Source organism: Mus musculus, chromosome 19 (assembly GCF_000001635.26).
Source record: "Mus musculus strain C57BL/6J chromosome 19, GRCm38.p6 C57BL/6J".
NCBI classification, from domain to species: Eukaryota; Metazoa; Chordata; class Mammalia; order Rodentia; family Muridae; genus Mus; species Mus musculus.
Window position 1 is genome coordinate 24,357,161 of NC_000085.6, and position 16,453 is coordinate 24,373,613.

General features: G+C 42.9%; 1 protein-coding gene across 2 annotated transcripts in view; it reads right to left on the bottom strand.

Moving 5' to 3' along the window:
* Pip5k1b (phosphatidylinositol-4-phosphate 5-kinase, type 1 beta) overlaps positions 1–16,453 on the bottom strand; it is a 261,079-nt gene that overhangs the window by 62,367 nt on the left and 182,259 nt on the right. For both annotated transcript variants that reach the window (NM_008846.3, XM_006526763.4), the window contains exons 8-10: positions 2,780–2,991; positions 1,051–1,134; positions 870–918 (exon numbers count right to left, since the gene is read on the bottom strand). In NM_008846.3, the coding sequence (NP_032872.1) occupies positions 870–918; positions 1,051–1,134; positions 2,780–2,991 (345 nt within the window). The remainder of the gene's footprint in view (positions 1–869; positions 919–1,050; positions 1,135–2,779; positions 2,992–16,453) is intronic.

The following is a 16,453-nucleotide window of genomic DNA, read 5'->3' on the forward strand; positions in this document are numbered from 1 at the left end:
ATGAGAGAGGAGTGAGGAGGGAGTTTGCTATCTGATGTTTTTATTCACCTGACATTTTCTTGCCAATCAGCATATATGAAAAAAAATATATATGTTTATAACATGGACTAAAGAGATGGCTCAGTGGTTAAGAGCATACACTGCTCTTGCAGGGGACCCAAGATTGGTTCCCAGCACCCACATCAGGTAGGTGCTGTAACTCCAGCTCTGGGGATCTGATGCTCTGACCTCCATGGCACAGACACTCAGGTGACATACACTTACATCCACATATGCAAATATACAGATAATTAAAAAGAATAAAATAAATCCTTTAAAAAGTTCGCTGCATTTGTAAATACATTCCATGTCTGCATTTTTCACCCTCGATGACCTTGTCATGTGTTAGACACTGAGCTGCATATTAACATGCAATCTCCCACATACACTCACAGCAGGTAGGCACTGGACCCTCAGTGATGAGAAAACTGGTTGCTTTCTCATGTGGCCAGTCAAGTAGGACACTGGTTCAAATCCAGAGCTGTTCACCATCATAGTCAGGGCTCAACAATCTTCTTTAGCCCAGTTTTCATTTCAAAGACCCCATCTTCTCAAAGCTTTTGAAAAAGCCCCTCTCCCTCACAAAGGCAACCTTCGTATTCCACAGAGAAGCAACCACAGGTTCGCTTTCCTGACATCTACCTGGCTGTTGTGCTGGACGTCACTTACTTCAACAGCTGTTCAAGTTTATGTGGTCTCGTTCTCAGACTCAAACCAACATCCCAGTCTCAGACTCTGAGCACGCAAAGCTCTCTGCTCTCCTCTGAGTCCAATGACAGCCCCAGCTGGACTAGAAATGCCTCCAGTTTAACAAAGCATAGGTCACTCACCCCATCATAAACAAGGGCTTTCCAGGAATGTTCTAACTTCTTCATTAACCTAAAAAGTAAGCAGACGGAGAAAAGACCACTGAGAATGTAAAACTGTCCTCATTCGGTAAATTTTCAGAAGGAAAAAAATATTTTGATTACTTTTTGAAACAATGAAAGCCCACGTCCCCCGATGTCTCACCTATATGATTGGAGGATGTCAATAATGCCCATGAATAGAAGCAGCTTCTCTCCCTTATGGCTTTTAGCTGGAATGCCTCCCATTCTGTGGGTAGAGCAAGGGGGAGGATGCTTTATAACATGAGTACAGAGAGCTAAATTCATTACTAATTACACACTGAAAACATTAAGAATTCTCGACTACCTCTTCCTTTATTGCCACAAGTTTTCATCACTTTAACGGATAATGACTCCAGAGCTGTCAAATCTGTGATGACTCGGGTGGAAAGAAGGTAATTACAAAACCGCTTCAATGTAAACATTAGGAGCAAAGAAGGATTTTTCGAGCAGTATGAAATATTGCTTTTTAAAAAAGGCAATATGAGGGCTGGAGAGATGGCTCAGCGGTCAAGGGCACTGAATGCTCTTCCAGAGGCCCTGAGTTCAATTCCCAGCAACCACATGGTGGATCACAGCCATCTGTAGTTGGATCTGATGCCCTCTTTTGGGGTGTCTGAAGACAGCTACGGTGTACTCATTCTTGGCTATGTAGAAAGTTTAAGGTCAGGCTGCACTACATGAAACCATGACTACACACACACACACACACACACACACACACACACACACATCTGGTCTAGAGACGTGGCATGGTGGTGTACACCTTTAATCCTAGCACTGGGGAGACAGAGGCAGGTAGATCTTTGTGTTTGAGGCCAGTCTGGTCTGCATAGTGAGTTCCGAGCTAGTCAGAGTTACATAGTAGAGAGACCTTGTCTCAAAACAACAACAACAACAAAGAAAAATACATAGAAGAAAATTTGTAAAATTAATTCTTGAGCTATGTTTCTGCAGGGCGTGTGTGTATGAGTGTATTATTCTGAAGAGATCATTGGATTTAGCAGTTTTACAACTTGAACATTACATTTTCTAAGGTGGAATATTTCCTCACATCAATGGCAATGTGATTGATAGTTGTGCAGCATTTCATGATATGGATATAGAATAATTTGTTCAATGGGTTGTTGACTATTTAGATGAAATTGCAAGCAAAGATATGAACAGAGACAAACTATGTGTTAATTTCCTTTATGAAAGACAAATGTGCACCTGGCTTAGTCACTGCCTGAGAATCCTGGAAAGCAGGCGATGACGGCCCTAGGAAACGCTCTCGTTTGTTTCCTTGTTCAGCAAGTTCACGTGTAATGAGTCAACTATTTCAACGACCTTTAGCGGCTGTAATGGTTTCTACTGTCAAATATGCCTATGCAAATGAAGCCTGCAGTTACTAGCACATCTGTCTGAGGAGAGAGCCAACATCTGCCAGGGTGAGAGGTGAGTGCAACAGAATCCTGTTGCACAGGTAAAAAGCTCTGAAGTGCCGACGTCATTGCTGCCAGGTGCTTACTTAAGTACATGCTGCCAGGTGCTTACTTAAGTACATGCTATTCAAATCTAGAGTCCATTTCTTTCCTCTTCTGGCAGATGTTTTGAATGTGTAACAAATGAGGGGGGAGAAAAAGAGAAACTATGTAAAACCAGAAACCATGTGGGTGAAAGATTGATATAAACTTGAGAAATTACCACACCTCTAGTCCTTAGGGATAATAAATAAATAAATAAATAAAAGGAAGCTGGTTTTAGTCATTTATCTCCAACCAGGAATTTATCCCAGAGTGCCATAAGGTGATTGGATTAACTACTGAGTGACTGGGGTACCCGAATCAGGATAGGGGTGTGGCAGCACTTACGTGTCTGGATTCTCTGCAATGATCCCATCTGCAGACTTGCCTGGACCCTGGATGGATTCCATGGCTGTGGAATAGAGGACTTTCTGCATCCCCGGCCGCTTTGCATCAGGCACGTTTTGGAGGGGCTCCTCTTCTTTGTCTTTGAGGGAATGGTCCAAGATGTGGATACCCAGCAAAAGGCTGTAGTCCATGATCTTGAAGCTTTCCAGAACCTGCAGAAGGAAAAGACCCAGGAGGTCAGTCAACTCAAAGAGCCCGCCTATAAGTCCATGTGTTCTGGGAGAGCACATAGGCCACACCCTGTCCACTGAGAGGCACATAGGCAAAACGGCAAAGCCAAAACACTCCTAGTTACTGGGGGGGGGGGGAGGGGCTACTACAACAGGGACTGCTGTGGTGGTGGGAGCATGACATTTCTATGCAAAGTTAAAGGAAGCAACCCCCACATGTGGTTCACTAACAGCATTTATTGAATGCTTTTCACACGTTGGATGCCATGGTCCTCTCTTGGATTCAACCCTCACAATGGCCCCATGAGCTGGGTACTGCTGCTGTCTCTGTTAGGCAGACGAAAAACATGGAGATGGAAGATGGAAAAATCAGCTCAGTCACAGATCAGTGACAGATCCACGAGGCAGACTCTGTCACTCACACTCCTAATCAGCAGAAGAACAGAGAAGCCATAAGCCAGTCTCCCAAGTGCCTACGCCCTGCCAAGCACTTTGATTTGCCTGGTTTTATTCTTCACCTCTGAATCTTGCTGAGTTTAGTGATGGCCCTTTTTCCAAGCCCATCTTTCAGATAGTGGGTTCCTCATAGTGAGTTCTTTTCCTGTGTGAACATTCTCCTTCTCTCCTAGTGTGAGTGAGTTCTCCAGACCACAGACTGTTGGAATACCTGTCACTTTCACACAAAGCTGTTCAGGAAATGAAAACACGAAGACCTGATCCTGGCCCTTAACTAATGCTAGATTAAAATCCCAGAATTCTGCATGCTACTCATTTTCTAAGTGTCTTTCTTTTTAAAAATTTAAATCTCCTTTTATGTACAGTGGTGTTCTGCCTCCATGTAGGTCTGTGTGAGGGTGTCAGATACTCTGGAACTTGAGTTACAGGCAGTTGTGAGCTGCCGTGTAGTCTTTGACATATGCCGGTTCCTGGGTCTCAGTCCTCTTTGCCATTAATGGTGAGCACATAACAGATTGTAAACAAGGGTCAATTATTCCAGAGAATTCACCCTATTGTTTATTTATTTTTTGAATAGCAAGCACCAGGGATGTAACAGAGCCTTGTGAATATTACCTAAGCATACTATCACTGAGCTAGAGCCAGAGACTCACCCTTCATCCTTTGAGATGCCAAAGTTATATTTTTAGAGTGCAGACAGACAACAGTTAAGAGTAGAATCACAATATTTGAGAGGCCTGGGATATAGACATTATATTCCCAGAGATCTGGGTATGACTTTATAGTCAAGCAGAACCTGCCTCCCCTAACTAACTGAAGCAGGGTGATGTCACTATGGAGGGGGAAGTTGGAGAGCCAGGTGATATTGCAGATCACTGGCCCAGGGCGGTCAGTTCTCCATGGAGGCATACCACTGCGGCCTGGCCCTTCCACAGAGCAACAAACACCATGGGAAACAAGACTGCTCTGTGTCAGGGCACCCAGGGCTCAGCCTCTGAAAAGAGATGCTAACACGGGCTAAATGTCCTTCACACAGAAACAAAGGGTATAGAGGGCCTCAACCCTGATTCTCAACCACCCTGAAATTGCAGCTTGGGAACAGTCCCCACCCAGACAACCCAAAACGCTCGTCATCATTGCCATGGTCAGACGATGCTGAGTTTTCTGCTCGTATTTATCAGAACTAGAACTTCCTTCTTAGAGATTTTGTTGGTTAAGGAGTTGGGGCTAAAGAACATAAGTCCTGTGACCCTAGGTGGGTCTCCTTATCCATAAAATTGTGAAGATAACATTGCCTGTTACGCATGAGCTTGAGGAAATTAAATACGGCAATGCAGAGAAGTAAGGGCTCGGGAAAATTTCTCACATAAAGTAACCACTCAGTTAACTGCTCTGGAGGCTCATTATGATAATTCATTGCGACCCATAACTTGTACTAGTTTGAGAAAATACACATGTCACTAGAAATGACCACCTACGGAGTTCCAATTCTGAAAACAAAGATTCATTAAAAGTACAACAAAAAATTCGAGTGCATTCTGGCCTGCTCGTGGTGTGGGTTGGGGTGGGGGCAGGATTTCTTTAAAAGCTGTGGGTTTTGTTTTTGGTTTTGTTTTTAATCACGTTTTTGGGATTTGCACCAATTAAGGACCAAACAGTTTTCATTCACGTCCTGCCAGTCAGTTCAATAAAGGAACTGACTTCTCTGCCAGCAGCGGAACACGCATGAGCATTGGTAGTGATTAATGTCTACAGCCCCAGTCCACTCCATCATGCACGTACATATTTATCTCCAGGACGTCTGTCTGATGTCACTGTGACTGGTGGCTTCTGTACATTTACTATTCCAAACACAGGCGACCATAGACACACAGGCACCTCTTCGTCTAGTTTGGGCAGGACATTTTTACTCCACCACTGAGGACGGAAGCAGATCCTTCTCAGAGGTACAAAAAATGGGGATCAGGTCGGAATGAGACAAGGCTTTCTGCTGACAAAGTGTGATGTTTCCTTCTCTCCCAAGAACCATTCAAAGTCAGAAATATAACTGGAACACATACTAAAAGTACAGAGGAGTATGTCAGCAGGCTCGGTAAGAGACCGTGGTTTTTGAAAGAGGTCGGAGCAGCAGAACAATGAATGGTCCACCTGATGAGGACGACATTGCTAAGTCAGCCCCTCAGAGCACAGCACTAGATTCCGTGTGTGCAACTCGGGTCAAGTTTAGCTACCACCTTCCTATAAGAGATTCCTAAGTTGTTATCTTTGGCTTGCTCTTATTCCTCAACTGTAGCCCGAGATTATTCCCAGCGGCCTCTGGGTATTTCAAAGTTTCTAAACAATGCAGATTGTAACTCTAAACTCCTATTTTGTTCCAAAGCAGTTCTTTCCCCTCACTTCCCTCTCTCACTTGAAATCACTGTAATGTAAATCCTGGATGCCTTTCCTTTCATTAGCTGCCCAGTCCTGCAGCTGGTGTTATCAAAACATCCCTCTTTCTAATCATCCCATTCCAGCTTCCTTTTGGGTAGGCTCAGTGACCCACTGCCAGGATAGGTCACATCACATCCCTACCCCTCCAGACTTGCCACTACTTGGTGGCCAGGCCCCAGTTTCACATCAAAGGTCTTTACTCTTAAGGTCACCATTCTGTCTCCTTCTTAGACACCAGCCTAGATTCACCTCCCAGGCTATTTAAATGCCTGAGTTACTCTTAAGGTTCCTTTGAAGATGGAAGCAGGCTATTTAAATGCCTGAGTTACTCTTAAGGTTCCTTCGAAGATGGAAGCCCCGATGGTTTTCTGTTTATGCTGTTTCTTCTATAGACATTTTAGTTTCTCAACTCAGAGGGGATTTTTGCAACCTAACTTGTATGATAATTTTTTTTTTTTTTTGGTTTTTCGAGACAGGGTTTCTCTGTATAGCCCTGGCTGTCCTGGAACTCACTTTGTAGACCAGGCTGGCCTCGAACTCAGAAATCTGCCTGCCTCTGTCTCCCAAGTGCTGGGATTAAAGGCGTGCACCACCACGCCCAGCTTGTACGGTAATTCTATGAAAACTATATTATGAACTGTTGGGAACAAACTTTCCCTCTGAAGCCTCAAACGTGTTATGTGTCTTTTTGTGCCTCAAAGCTCGAGCCCAGGTTGTACCTGCAGTTTTTCATATCAAAAGAAGACGCTGGGCTCACCAAAGGCTTGTTCTACTCCATGCTTCCTGCTGTGGAAGGAATGTAGATTGGTCATGTTGGTATGTCTACATGCAATATAAAGGAAAGCATTCAGCAACAATCCCATCTCCAACACCACACTTCTGTTGCGTAAGTGCTAGCACTCGGGTCTCATGATTACTGTGCCTGTGCAAAAATCCTGGCACTCAAAACATTTACTGTGGTTGTGTTTTCAGGAAAACAAAGATAAAAGTTCCCAGTGTTTTCAAAGCTACTTACATCATGAGCATTTTGTATACTCTGTTCCAAGGGAAAATGAAGATGATATTTGAAAACACTGCCATTTACTGTTTAGTGTGCACACAACTAAATGGCAGATAAAAGGGAGGCTGTTTTGCTGTAAATGAAGCTGGGTTTCAGGCTGGGAAGCCCATCCCATTGTTCCTTGGGAAGCCTGTCATAGGCTTGGTTAAGGGTGGGCTCCTTTATCACTCATGAACATTTGGTACCGGCTCTAAGATGGAGGCTGAATTGTGTAATACATTAAATTAAATTCAGAAATAATTAGAGATTTGGATTCTGCCTATTTGATGTTTGACTTATTATTTTAATGTAATACTAAAAATTTAATATAATTTTAAATGTATGATATGGCATCAAGTTGGGTTTTTTTTGAAATTAAAATATAATTATAGCATGTCCCCTCTTCCCTCTCCTTCCCCAGTCCTGCCCATGTCTCCCCCTCTTGGACCCTCTCAAATTCATGGCCTTGTTTTCTTTAATTTAAAAAGGGTGTCTTTAACATTCGGAGAATCATATTGAAATATGTATCAATAAAAGGATATAGCCTGGCGGTGTTGGTGCACGCCTTTAATCCCAGCACTTGGGAGGCAGAGGCGGGCAGAGTTGAGATTTCTGAGTTCGAGGCCAGCCTGGTCTACAAAGTGAGTTCCAGGACAGCCAGGGCTACACAGAGAAACCCTGTCTCAAAAAAACAAAACCAACCAACCAACCAACCAAACAAACAAAAGGATATGATGGCTGGGATGTGCTTTAAATTGTATAAGAAGAAAGAAAAAGAAAGAAAGAAAGAAAGAGAGAGAGAGAGAGAGAGAGAGAGAGAGAGAGAGAGAAAGGAAGGAAGGAAGGAAGGAAGGAAGGAAGGAAGGAAGGAAGAAAGAAGAGGGAGAGAGGAAGGGAGGGAGGAGAAAGAGAGAGAGAGAGCGAGCAAACAAGCAAGATTGGCTCTGACACATGGTGGTGGTAAAGCACACCTTTAATCCCAGCACTTTGGAGGCAGGTAGGCAGATCTCTGTGAGTTTGGGGCTAGCCTGGTTTATAGAGTGAGTTCCAGGACAGCTAGGGCTATACAAAGAAACCCTGCCTCAAAAAACCAAAAAACTAACCAAACAAACACTCCCCCCCCTCAAAAAATATTTGAATTGAAAATGGGCATGGAACACACACGTGCGAGCGCAGGCACAGGCACACACACACACACACACACACGTGCATATGCTTGCAGAATATACATATCTACACATGTATGTATGAGACATATATACACACATTGTAGCATTCTGCACACTTTTATGTATGCTATAACTTTTCAAAAATAAAGTTTCATGTACTTCCTGGAGAGCCTTAAATGGAATGCATTTTGATATTTGGCTACACACTACGTAGCTTGCCACTGCTCAGCCACTGGCGGCTAGCGAAGAGACCTATGAAGACATGGATCAGACCAGGGGACAGAAACCACAGTGGGCTGAGCTGGAGGCTGGCTCATGCTCTGTGCTCCTCTCAACTGCGCATTCTCTGTCCGAAGAGCAAACTAACAAACAGCAAAATGTGGAGCGGATGGGGAGATTCATCGAGGCCCCTGAATAATTTTCTAGTTGGTCACCAAATAAGGATTCAATAACTAGAACAAAATAGCCGTAGTAATCAAATAAGACAAGTAAATTCAAAATGGTATCCTGGAGGCTTTATGTAAATAGTCACCCATGGAATTGACTGATTTGAGGATAAACCGGATCCAGTGGCCCACTAGTCTTTGCCAAGTCAGGCCCTCTGAGTAAAGCACTAGAGAGTAGGTGTACGTGCAAGTCCAGTTAGAGCTGAATGCTGTCTTGTTTTATTTAACTTAATTTCCTCAATAAAGCTCAGAGTGTTCTTTGTTAATGTAATAAAGAGAAAATACAGACTTATAATTTTAGCTAGCAAATCAAAATGGATCAAATATTAAACCCTTAGCCTAGCTCTAGAACGAGCGCCTTCTGTACTGCATCATGCAGGGATTCAGAACACTGGACCACGCAGGACTCACTGTACAAAGGCAACTTCTTGTTCTTCTTTTCTCTTAAAAGGCTTGAAGTAATAGAATTATGTTCTATGCTTTAGAAGCAATGATCCATCACCCAAGGTTTTTACATGCATGCATGTATGTCTACCAGCAATGTATATGTAAGTATGTATGTATCTCTATCTGTCTGTCTATCTATGTATCTATCTATATAACTATGCATCTATGTATCTATATATATATATATCTATGCATCTATGTATCTATCTATCTATCTATGAATGTACCTATGTACCTATGTATCTATCTATCTATCTATCTATCTATCTATCTACTATGTATCTATCTATCTATCTACTATGTATCTATGTATCTATGTATCTATGTATCTATGTATCTATGTATCTATGTATCTATCTATCTATCTATCTATCTATCTATCTATCATCTATCTCTCTCTGTGTGAATACGTTTGTTCTAAAACATAGTCTATGTGGTCCAGGTTGACTTTGAACTTAAAAACCTCTTGTCTCAGTCTCATTTAAATTTCTCTGTGACATGCTATTTAAAGTCACAAGCAGCTACAAATATGATGATGATGATAATGATGGCCACACTTCAGTTCTTCAATAGGATGAGGAAGTTATTTCTCAGGTCTGGGACAGGCTTCTCCTCCCCCAGTTCCCAGTTTCCTTTTTCTACTTTTTTCTGTAGAATTTTTTTTAAAGTTTCCATTTGAATGAAAGGGAGGGTTATAAAAATTAGAACTATGGCAACCCTTCAGTTTCTGTAGCTAATGAGAATTTTCAACAGCTGCTTACCCAGGACTCACTGTCACAGAAGTAGCTCCCAACTGTTCCCTGTAACTATGTCGCATCTCAGAGAAAAGTCTTGTTTAAATGCTTGTAAGAGATCCTGGTCACAAATGCTGCAAGAGTTGGCAATGTGTCAACCAGTTTTTATTATGTTTTTCATTAAGCTTTAAGAACTAAATGTCTGCACTATTTATTTTTCTTGTAATCCATCACTTACCATTACTCCACCCCACCCACTCCTCCCTCTTGGAAGCAGGCTGTGAAAATTCAATGGTCTTGTTCCAAGACCACCCCCAGTTTTCTCAAGACCCTACCCCCATAGCTTATCACCAGAGTCTGAGGACCAGGCACTGTGGCCCTTTACCCTTTGATAACTAGTTAGATTATAATATAAAGTTTTAATTTTAGTGTCTGTCCCCATTGTACCTACAGGCTAAGGGAGATGATGGAGGACCATGGGTTTCCGCTCAGAGGAACCTGGGTATGAGGCCTAGAGGCAGCATTTTAAGTTCAGCAGACTCAGGAAGCTTAATTTGTGTAGTCCCCATCTGTCAAGAGCTAGCCTGTGCCACGTATTTCTTAGTTTCATTATAAGGACAGAGAAAAACCTACCTCTAAGACTGAGCACTGCTTGATTCAAAGTAAACTCACAAGCAGCTTTTCTAAGGCAGTGTATGAGCTGAGCCTAGGAACAGTGTCTTTAATGTCCAAGAATCATGTACTGTATGTATATTTGATGAATTCATAGTAAATATTGTGTATTTAAAGAGTTAACTACTTTGGTATCTATAAATTATATCTAACATAGAGTCTTTTTTTTTCTACCAAAACTTAGATAAGCTGGTTTTGCAAAATACTAAGAATTATATGTGTGGCTTACACTGACTGAAGTATCTTTTGTTTGGTAGAAAGTTGGGAATGAGCAACACAGAAATGCACACACACACACACACACACACACATTATAGTTTCTCTGTCACCATCCCACACTAACCATCTGTCCCCTCTGTTACTATCAGCAGGATTCTCTTGCCAGTCAGCCACACGCACTGAAACTAACCTTCATCAACTGGATCAACTGGCAAAAACTGGGGCATGAACAATCGTAACATGTAGCTAGTCTTTAATGAGACAATGAGCCATCATCTCATCACGACTGGGGAGAATGAGAAGAGCACACAGTTGCGGCTTACTAGGCATTTGCACATCCTGGTCTAATGAGCAGTATAATTTAGTATGGTACAATATGTAAAGGTGACATGATAGATTGACTTTGGTTCCCTTTCAAAACAAATCATGGGTTGGCTGTCACTAAAATCCGCTTGTATTACTTTAATGACTAGGTAAGACTCAGGTAGGCCAAAAACAATTGCCACTGTAACATCCAGGGCTTCACTCGAAGGTGACACTGAAGGAGCAGCCAGCATGCCATGGATGGAAAACTAAAGCCACTCGGTTTCTGTTCTCACAGAAGTGCCTAGCAGCAGACTTTAAAATACGATCAATAATTCCTGTGCAATGGAGACATACTACTATTGAATGAGGCTACTGAATGGTTTTGGATCAAGCAAGCACTCTGAGAATTTAGTCTCATGGAAATGCTTGTTATTAGAAACACATCTGAAATTCCAAGACCTTACGCTTCATTGCATCAACACCCACAGGTCTATTATCGGCTACTATGAGCTGTATGTTTTCTCAATTCCCCTTTCGGGTCTTTTTCTAATACTCTCACATTGTGTCTCTGCTGGTCTCAGCCTTGGCTTTGGTGGAGTACATACTCAGGTGATGTTTCAACAGGAGACTTAAACATACACTGACAGACAAAAGCAAACAAGCAGTGCCGTCAGCATACACTGATGGAGACGAGGATAACACAGACCCAGTTTATCGGAAGGGAGAACAGGCAGCAAGGCAGGAAAAGGTGAACCAGCTTTTTATAAATGTAAACATGTCCTTTTCATAGAATGCGGTAATAGCAGTCGATCATTTGTCCCAGAGGAATGCAAAATTGCACCAGGTAAAAATTGGGACAAAAATTTTCACATTTTAGCTTACTTGAACCATTCAAAAACTAACCCCTCCCCGCCCCTTATTCTTTAGCAGGTTAGTATTAAACTCGTATATCATATCACAAAATACCACTCAGCAGTAAAAAAAGAGCAAACTATTGATGCAGAATCTGACCTGCATGAGCTCAAGGGCATCATAATAAGTGAAAACCACCCTGGAAAGCTTCATCCTGTTGGAGCATTTTTTTTTTGTAGTTTTTGTTTTCTATAGTCCAGGCTGGCTTTGAATTCCTAATTCCTTCTGCCTCTTCCTCCCCATCCCTCCAGCACTGTGACTACCAATATATCAACATGCTCATCTCTGTACAGAATATTCTTGAAATGCCAAGTTATGGACGTGAAAAAGCATGCACGGTGGTATGAGATGGGGAACGGATGTGAAGGAGGGAAGAGGCTGAGGCTAGGAGAGGGTGGTGGGAGAGACCACAGAGATGGAACTCTACTGTCCTTCATCCTGGTAGGAGCGGCTACATGAATCCTTGTGACCCTGCTTATGTAGGTTCATAACTACATAACTGCACAGAACCGACCCCCAGAACATACATGCACATATGTAACTGGAGAGATTAAGAAGTCTGAAACTTAGCAGTAGTTCACATTCAGGTCTTTCTCCTGGCTGTGATATTGTACTGAAGTCATTTAAGACACTACCATTGAGGGGACCGGAGGTGAAGGTGTATGTGATCTGCATATGACTGTCTCCAACTGTTGCAAGTGACTCCGTAAAAAAGAAAAAAAAAAGAAAAAAAGAACTTTATAGGTGGAAACATTTAGATTCCTTACAAATACACTCTTTTTTTTTTTTTCCTTCCTTTTGTGGTTGTTCTCAGTAAGGGCTTGGTTCTCAGTAAGCCAGGTGTCTCCAGCTTACCCTAGCTCAGACCAGAGGGTGGAAGATAGGATGACGCTGTTTCCCACAGACTCAAGGGATTCCTCCCAGCTTAGACTATCTTTTACTTAGAGTTAGTTTTATTTGTTTATTTGCCCAACTACTCTGAGTTAGATTTATTCTTGTTTTTTTTTTTAACCGCACGAAAGCAACTAATACTGTAGATAGCAAAACTCTAATGTAATTTAAAATAGTGGAAGAAATTGCGTATAGAATTACAGTGCTTGCAAAAATCTATCTGGAAAAAAAGAATTCATTTGTCCGTTCTTTTTTTCAGGTTGTCTTTGAAGAGAAAAAAAAATACGTATGGTGATAAATGACCCTAATATCTGCATTAGAGGCTGAGGCAGGAGGATCACCAATTTGACACTCCTGTGATACATAGAAAGAATGGATGCTCTAAACCCCAAACAAATGAAAACATCAACAAAAAAACGCAGACAAAAGCCACCCACCTCCAAACTCCCTAAATTAAATGCAAAAAGACAGGAAGCACAGCTGGAATAGAAACACCAACCCCAACACCAACTTAACACCAAATAAGTCATATTGCAGCCTGCTCAGACGCAAGCTCACGGCACCCAGTCTGTAAATCAGGAGCCTGCCACACGGGAGTGGCTCATTTTGCTCATCAAAATGTTCCAGTAGAAGCTGGTTTCATTAAAGTCTCAGGGCCTATTAATATTTATGATAACAGTGATTTGTGGGGAAAAGAGAAAATCGATTCCACGCTCCTGAAAAATTAATAACTTTGCTGCTTAACAAAGAATGATAATAAATGTAAATGACTCATTTAGGCCATTAATTATCCAGACTGTCTCTGATATGACTCCCACTCGAAGGAGTAAGAAATATTTAGGTTATAAACACGAGTTCCCAGTAACTGTCTTTGTCATCATTTCACTTTTCCCTAGCGCACTCCCAAAATACTGCAAGATGCAATAATTTGTCAAATTTATTAAATGACATGGGACTCTAGATTGTTCATAGATAAATTACACCAGAGGGGGCGGGGAATAATCACGGTAAATTAAAAAACAAGTGCAAAACAATTTAGAACTGCTTTTCCAAAATTCATACGTAAAGATTTGATGACAAATCTTGCCGCGGTCAGTTTGTGCTACATTCCGGGGGGCAGCAGCAGCGTGCTGCTGGGGTGAGGTGAGGTGAGGTGAGGTGGCTGCAGAGAGGGCTGAGGAAGGAACATTGGCCTCTGAGACACTTACAGCTGGGCTTGTGGGGATTCGAACTCAGGTCTTCACACTTGCACAGCAGGAGTTTCACCCAAGGTCCCACCCTCTCCCCTCCCCCTCCCCCCATCCCACCTCGACTTCCTACAGTACTTCCACTGACAGATGCACGAAGAGGAGACTGAGTCTCCCTTGTCACCCTGTAGATTTCCCAGCCAGCAAATCTTCCTTCCCTTTTGACCCTAACATTAAAGGTCCAGTAGCAAGCACACCTAGGTCTTGCATTATAAGCAAGCCTTTTCACCCGAGAATATAAACAGCTCCACAGTCTCTTAAGTAACATCAATTTCACCTCTCCCCCACCCCCCGAGCCCCCCACACATCCTTTAAATAAACTAGCTTAACTCTTCATTGTGCCAAATAGAACCCAGAGGGGCAATCTGTCATTTGGATGTAAAATTCTGATACGAATCTGTTTGTTGATCACACCAGTCTACTTCACTTCCATTTTAATTTTGAAGCAGATAGCCATCTGCCCGAGGAAAGGAAAAAAAAAAAGATTGTTTACTGGAGGTTTTCTCTGTTAAATTAAGAGGCTTACAAATCTCTTAATTTAAAACACCAGGGGGAGAAGGACACATACCTAAGGGAGGCAGGGGTCAACGTCAAATCAAGGTCTGATGATCACTACAAGGCTTCCATGGGAAAAAGTCACTGAAATATAAATACACTTCTGCTAAACTAATGACTCAGTATGAGGATAGCCAGTGCAGTTCTAATCCCAAGTGACTCAAAGTGGAAATCATCTGCCTTATTAAATTCTCCATGCCGTTTCTGGCACGCATTTCAGCAAAACGGGATGTTCCCTCCAGAAGGACTGGAAGTAACTGGAAACACAGAAGTGCATAGAAGACAGATTTCTCGGAGTGGCACCCATGCCCGCCTCTCTTTATCCTCAGATATTCTACTTATTATTCTTTTGTTCAGACACAGTTTCCAAGAGCTATTTGCTAATTACCCACTGAGCGCAAGCATGTAGAGACAAAGGCCGAGGCTTGATTCTCAGGCTTAAGGATCTCTTCATGAGAAAATAACAAGGTATTAAATATCTCATGAAGGAGGTGAGGTGGGGAGGAGCAGGAAGCGCCGCACGGTGATCTCAGAGGAAGGGGTGTCCCAGTAGTCCTGAGATGAGTAAGAGAGGGGGAGAGAAGAAGACAGGAAAATATGGTCTGGCAGAATAAGCCAAGAGAGTAAGGGGTACGCTAGGGGCCACGGGTTGAAAGTTAACGGCGCACTGAAATGAGCAAAGAGGCTATTGAAATTGCAGATGAATACCCAGAGTTTCTACGAAGGCAGATCCAATAAGGTGGATTCATGTGGTAATCAGGAGGCAGACTGGAGGAGGCATGGTGATTTACTGCTGTGTGCAGAGCGTGGGAGAGGACGGAAGAAAAGACAATTAAGAATCAGGGTGCTGCTCTGGCCAACTAGCTACCTGATGGTCACGCTGTCTGGACTGGGAAAGCCAAGCAGAGTACAGACTTGGGGACGATAGCACAATGCATGGAAAAGCAGTTTTCACAGGGATGCTCAACTTGGTTTTTCTATTACGCCGAAGCCCACAGAGAGTTTGGATTTCTACTCTCTGTTTGTGACAGCAGGTGACCCGTGATGTACGGGCAGTCTTCACTGATCTTTCCTTGAGATAGTTTCACTTATAGAAGTGGATAATTATCATGGTGATGGAGTCTGAGGGGAAGGGAGTGCCTCGAGAAAGGGGACCAGTTATTTACATGTCCACCTTTCCTCATTCGCAGCTAGTAACATGGGGGCCAGGGGAGGTCCCAGAACCTAGACGATTACATTTGGAAAAGGCTCTTAGGGTCCTGTATGGGAACCAGACTCAGCAGGTTTGAAGTATACAAGATTGGTTTTTGAGAAGAGTTTCGAGTGGTGTACGCACCATGGGATGAAACTGGTGAGGGACTGGCCATCACAAAGGGAAGGCTGACACACAGGGGTTCACGGATCACTGGGTAATCCAGAAAGAGAGATGGGGCTTTTAACCAGAGTGCTTGCTTGTATGCTGAGGTCATGTAGCCCACTCCAAAAGACAGTCCAGACAGGACGCTTTGGGTTGGAAGCAGGGAAGCAATTCACAGGAAACAGGAGGACAGCACAGCCCCAGCCAGCTCAACAAGTCACATAGGAATCTCCCAACAGCACTCAGGCTAAATGGAATTCCCTGGTCTGAGACCTTACAGCAGAGTGTATATGAAAGATGGAGGGAGGATGGAAAGCTGGGGAATAGATCAAGCACACAGCAGACTTCCGGTGCCTGTTCAGAAGACCACAGAGAAGCTGGGGGTAGGGGGAAACTGCTGTGGGTTCTTTATTTTTTGTATTTGTTCAGTTTTAGTTCACGGTCCACAGTGATAGATTTAATAACGACATTTTCATCTAATTGTATCAAATACGGCCATGCTCATCCCCTTCATCATCCTCTCTTTCCTCTCCCTCTTCTTTTGGCCGACCGATTTCTGAA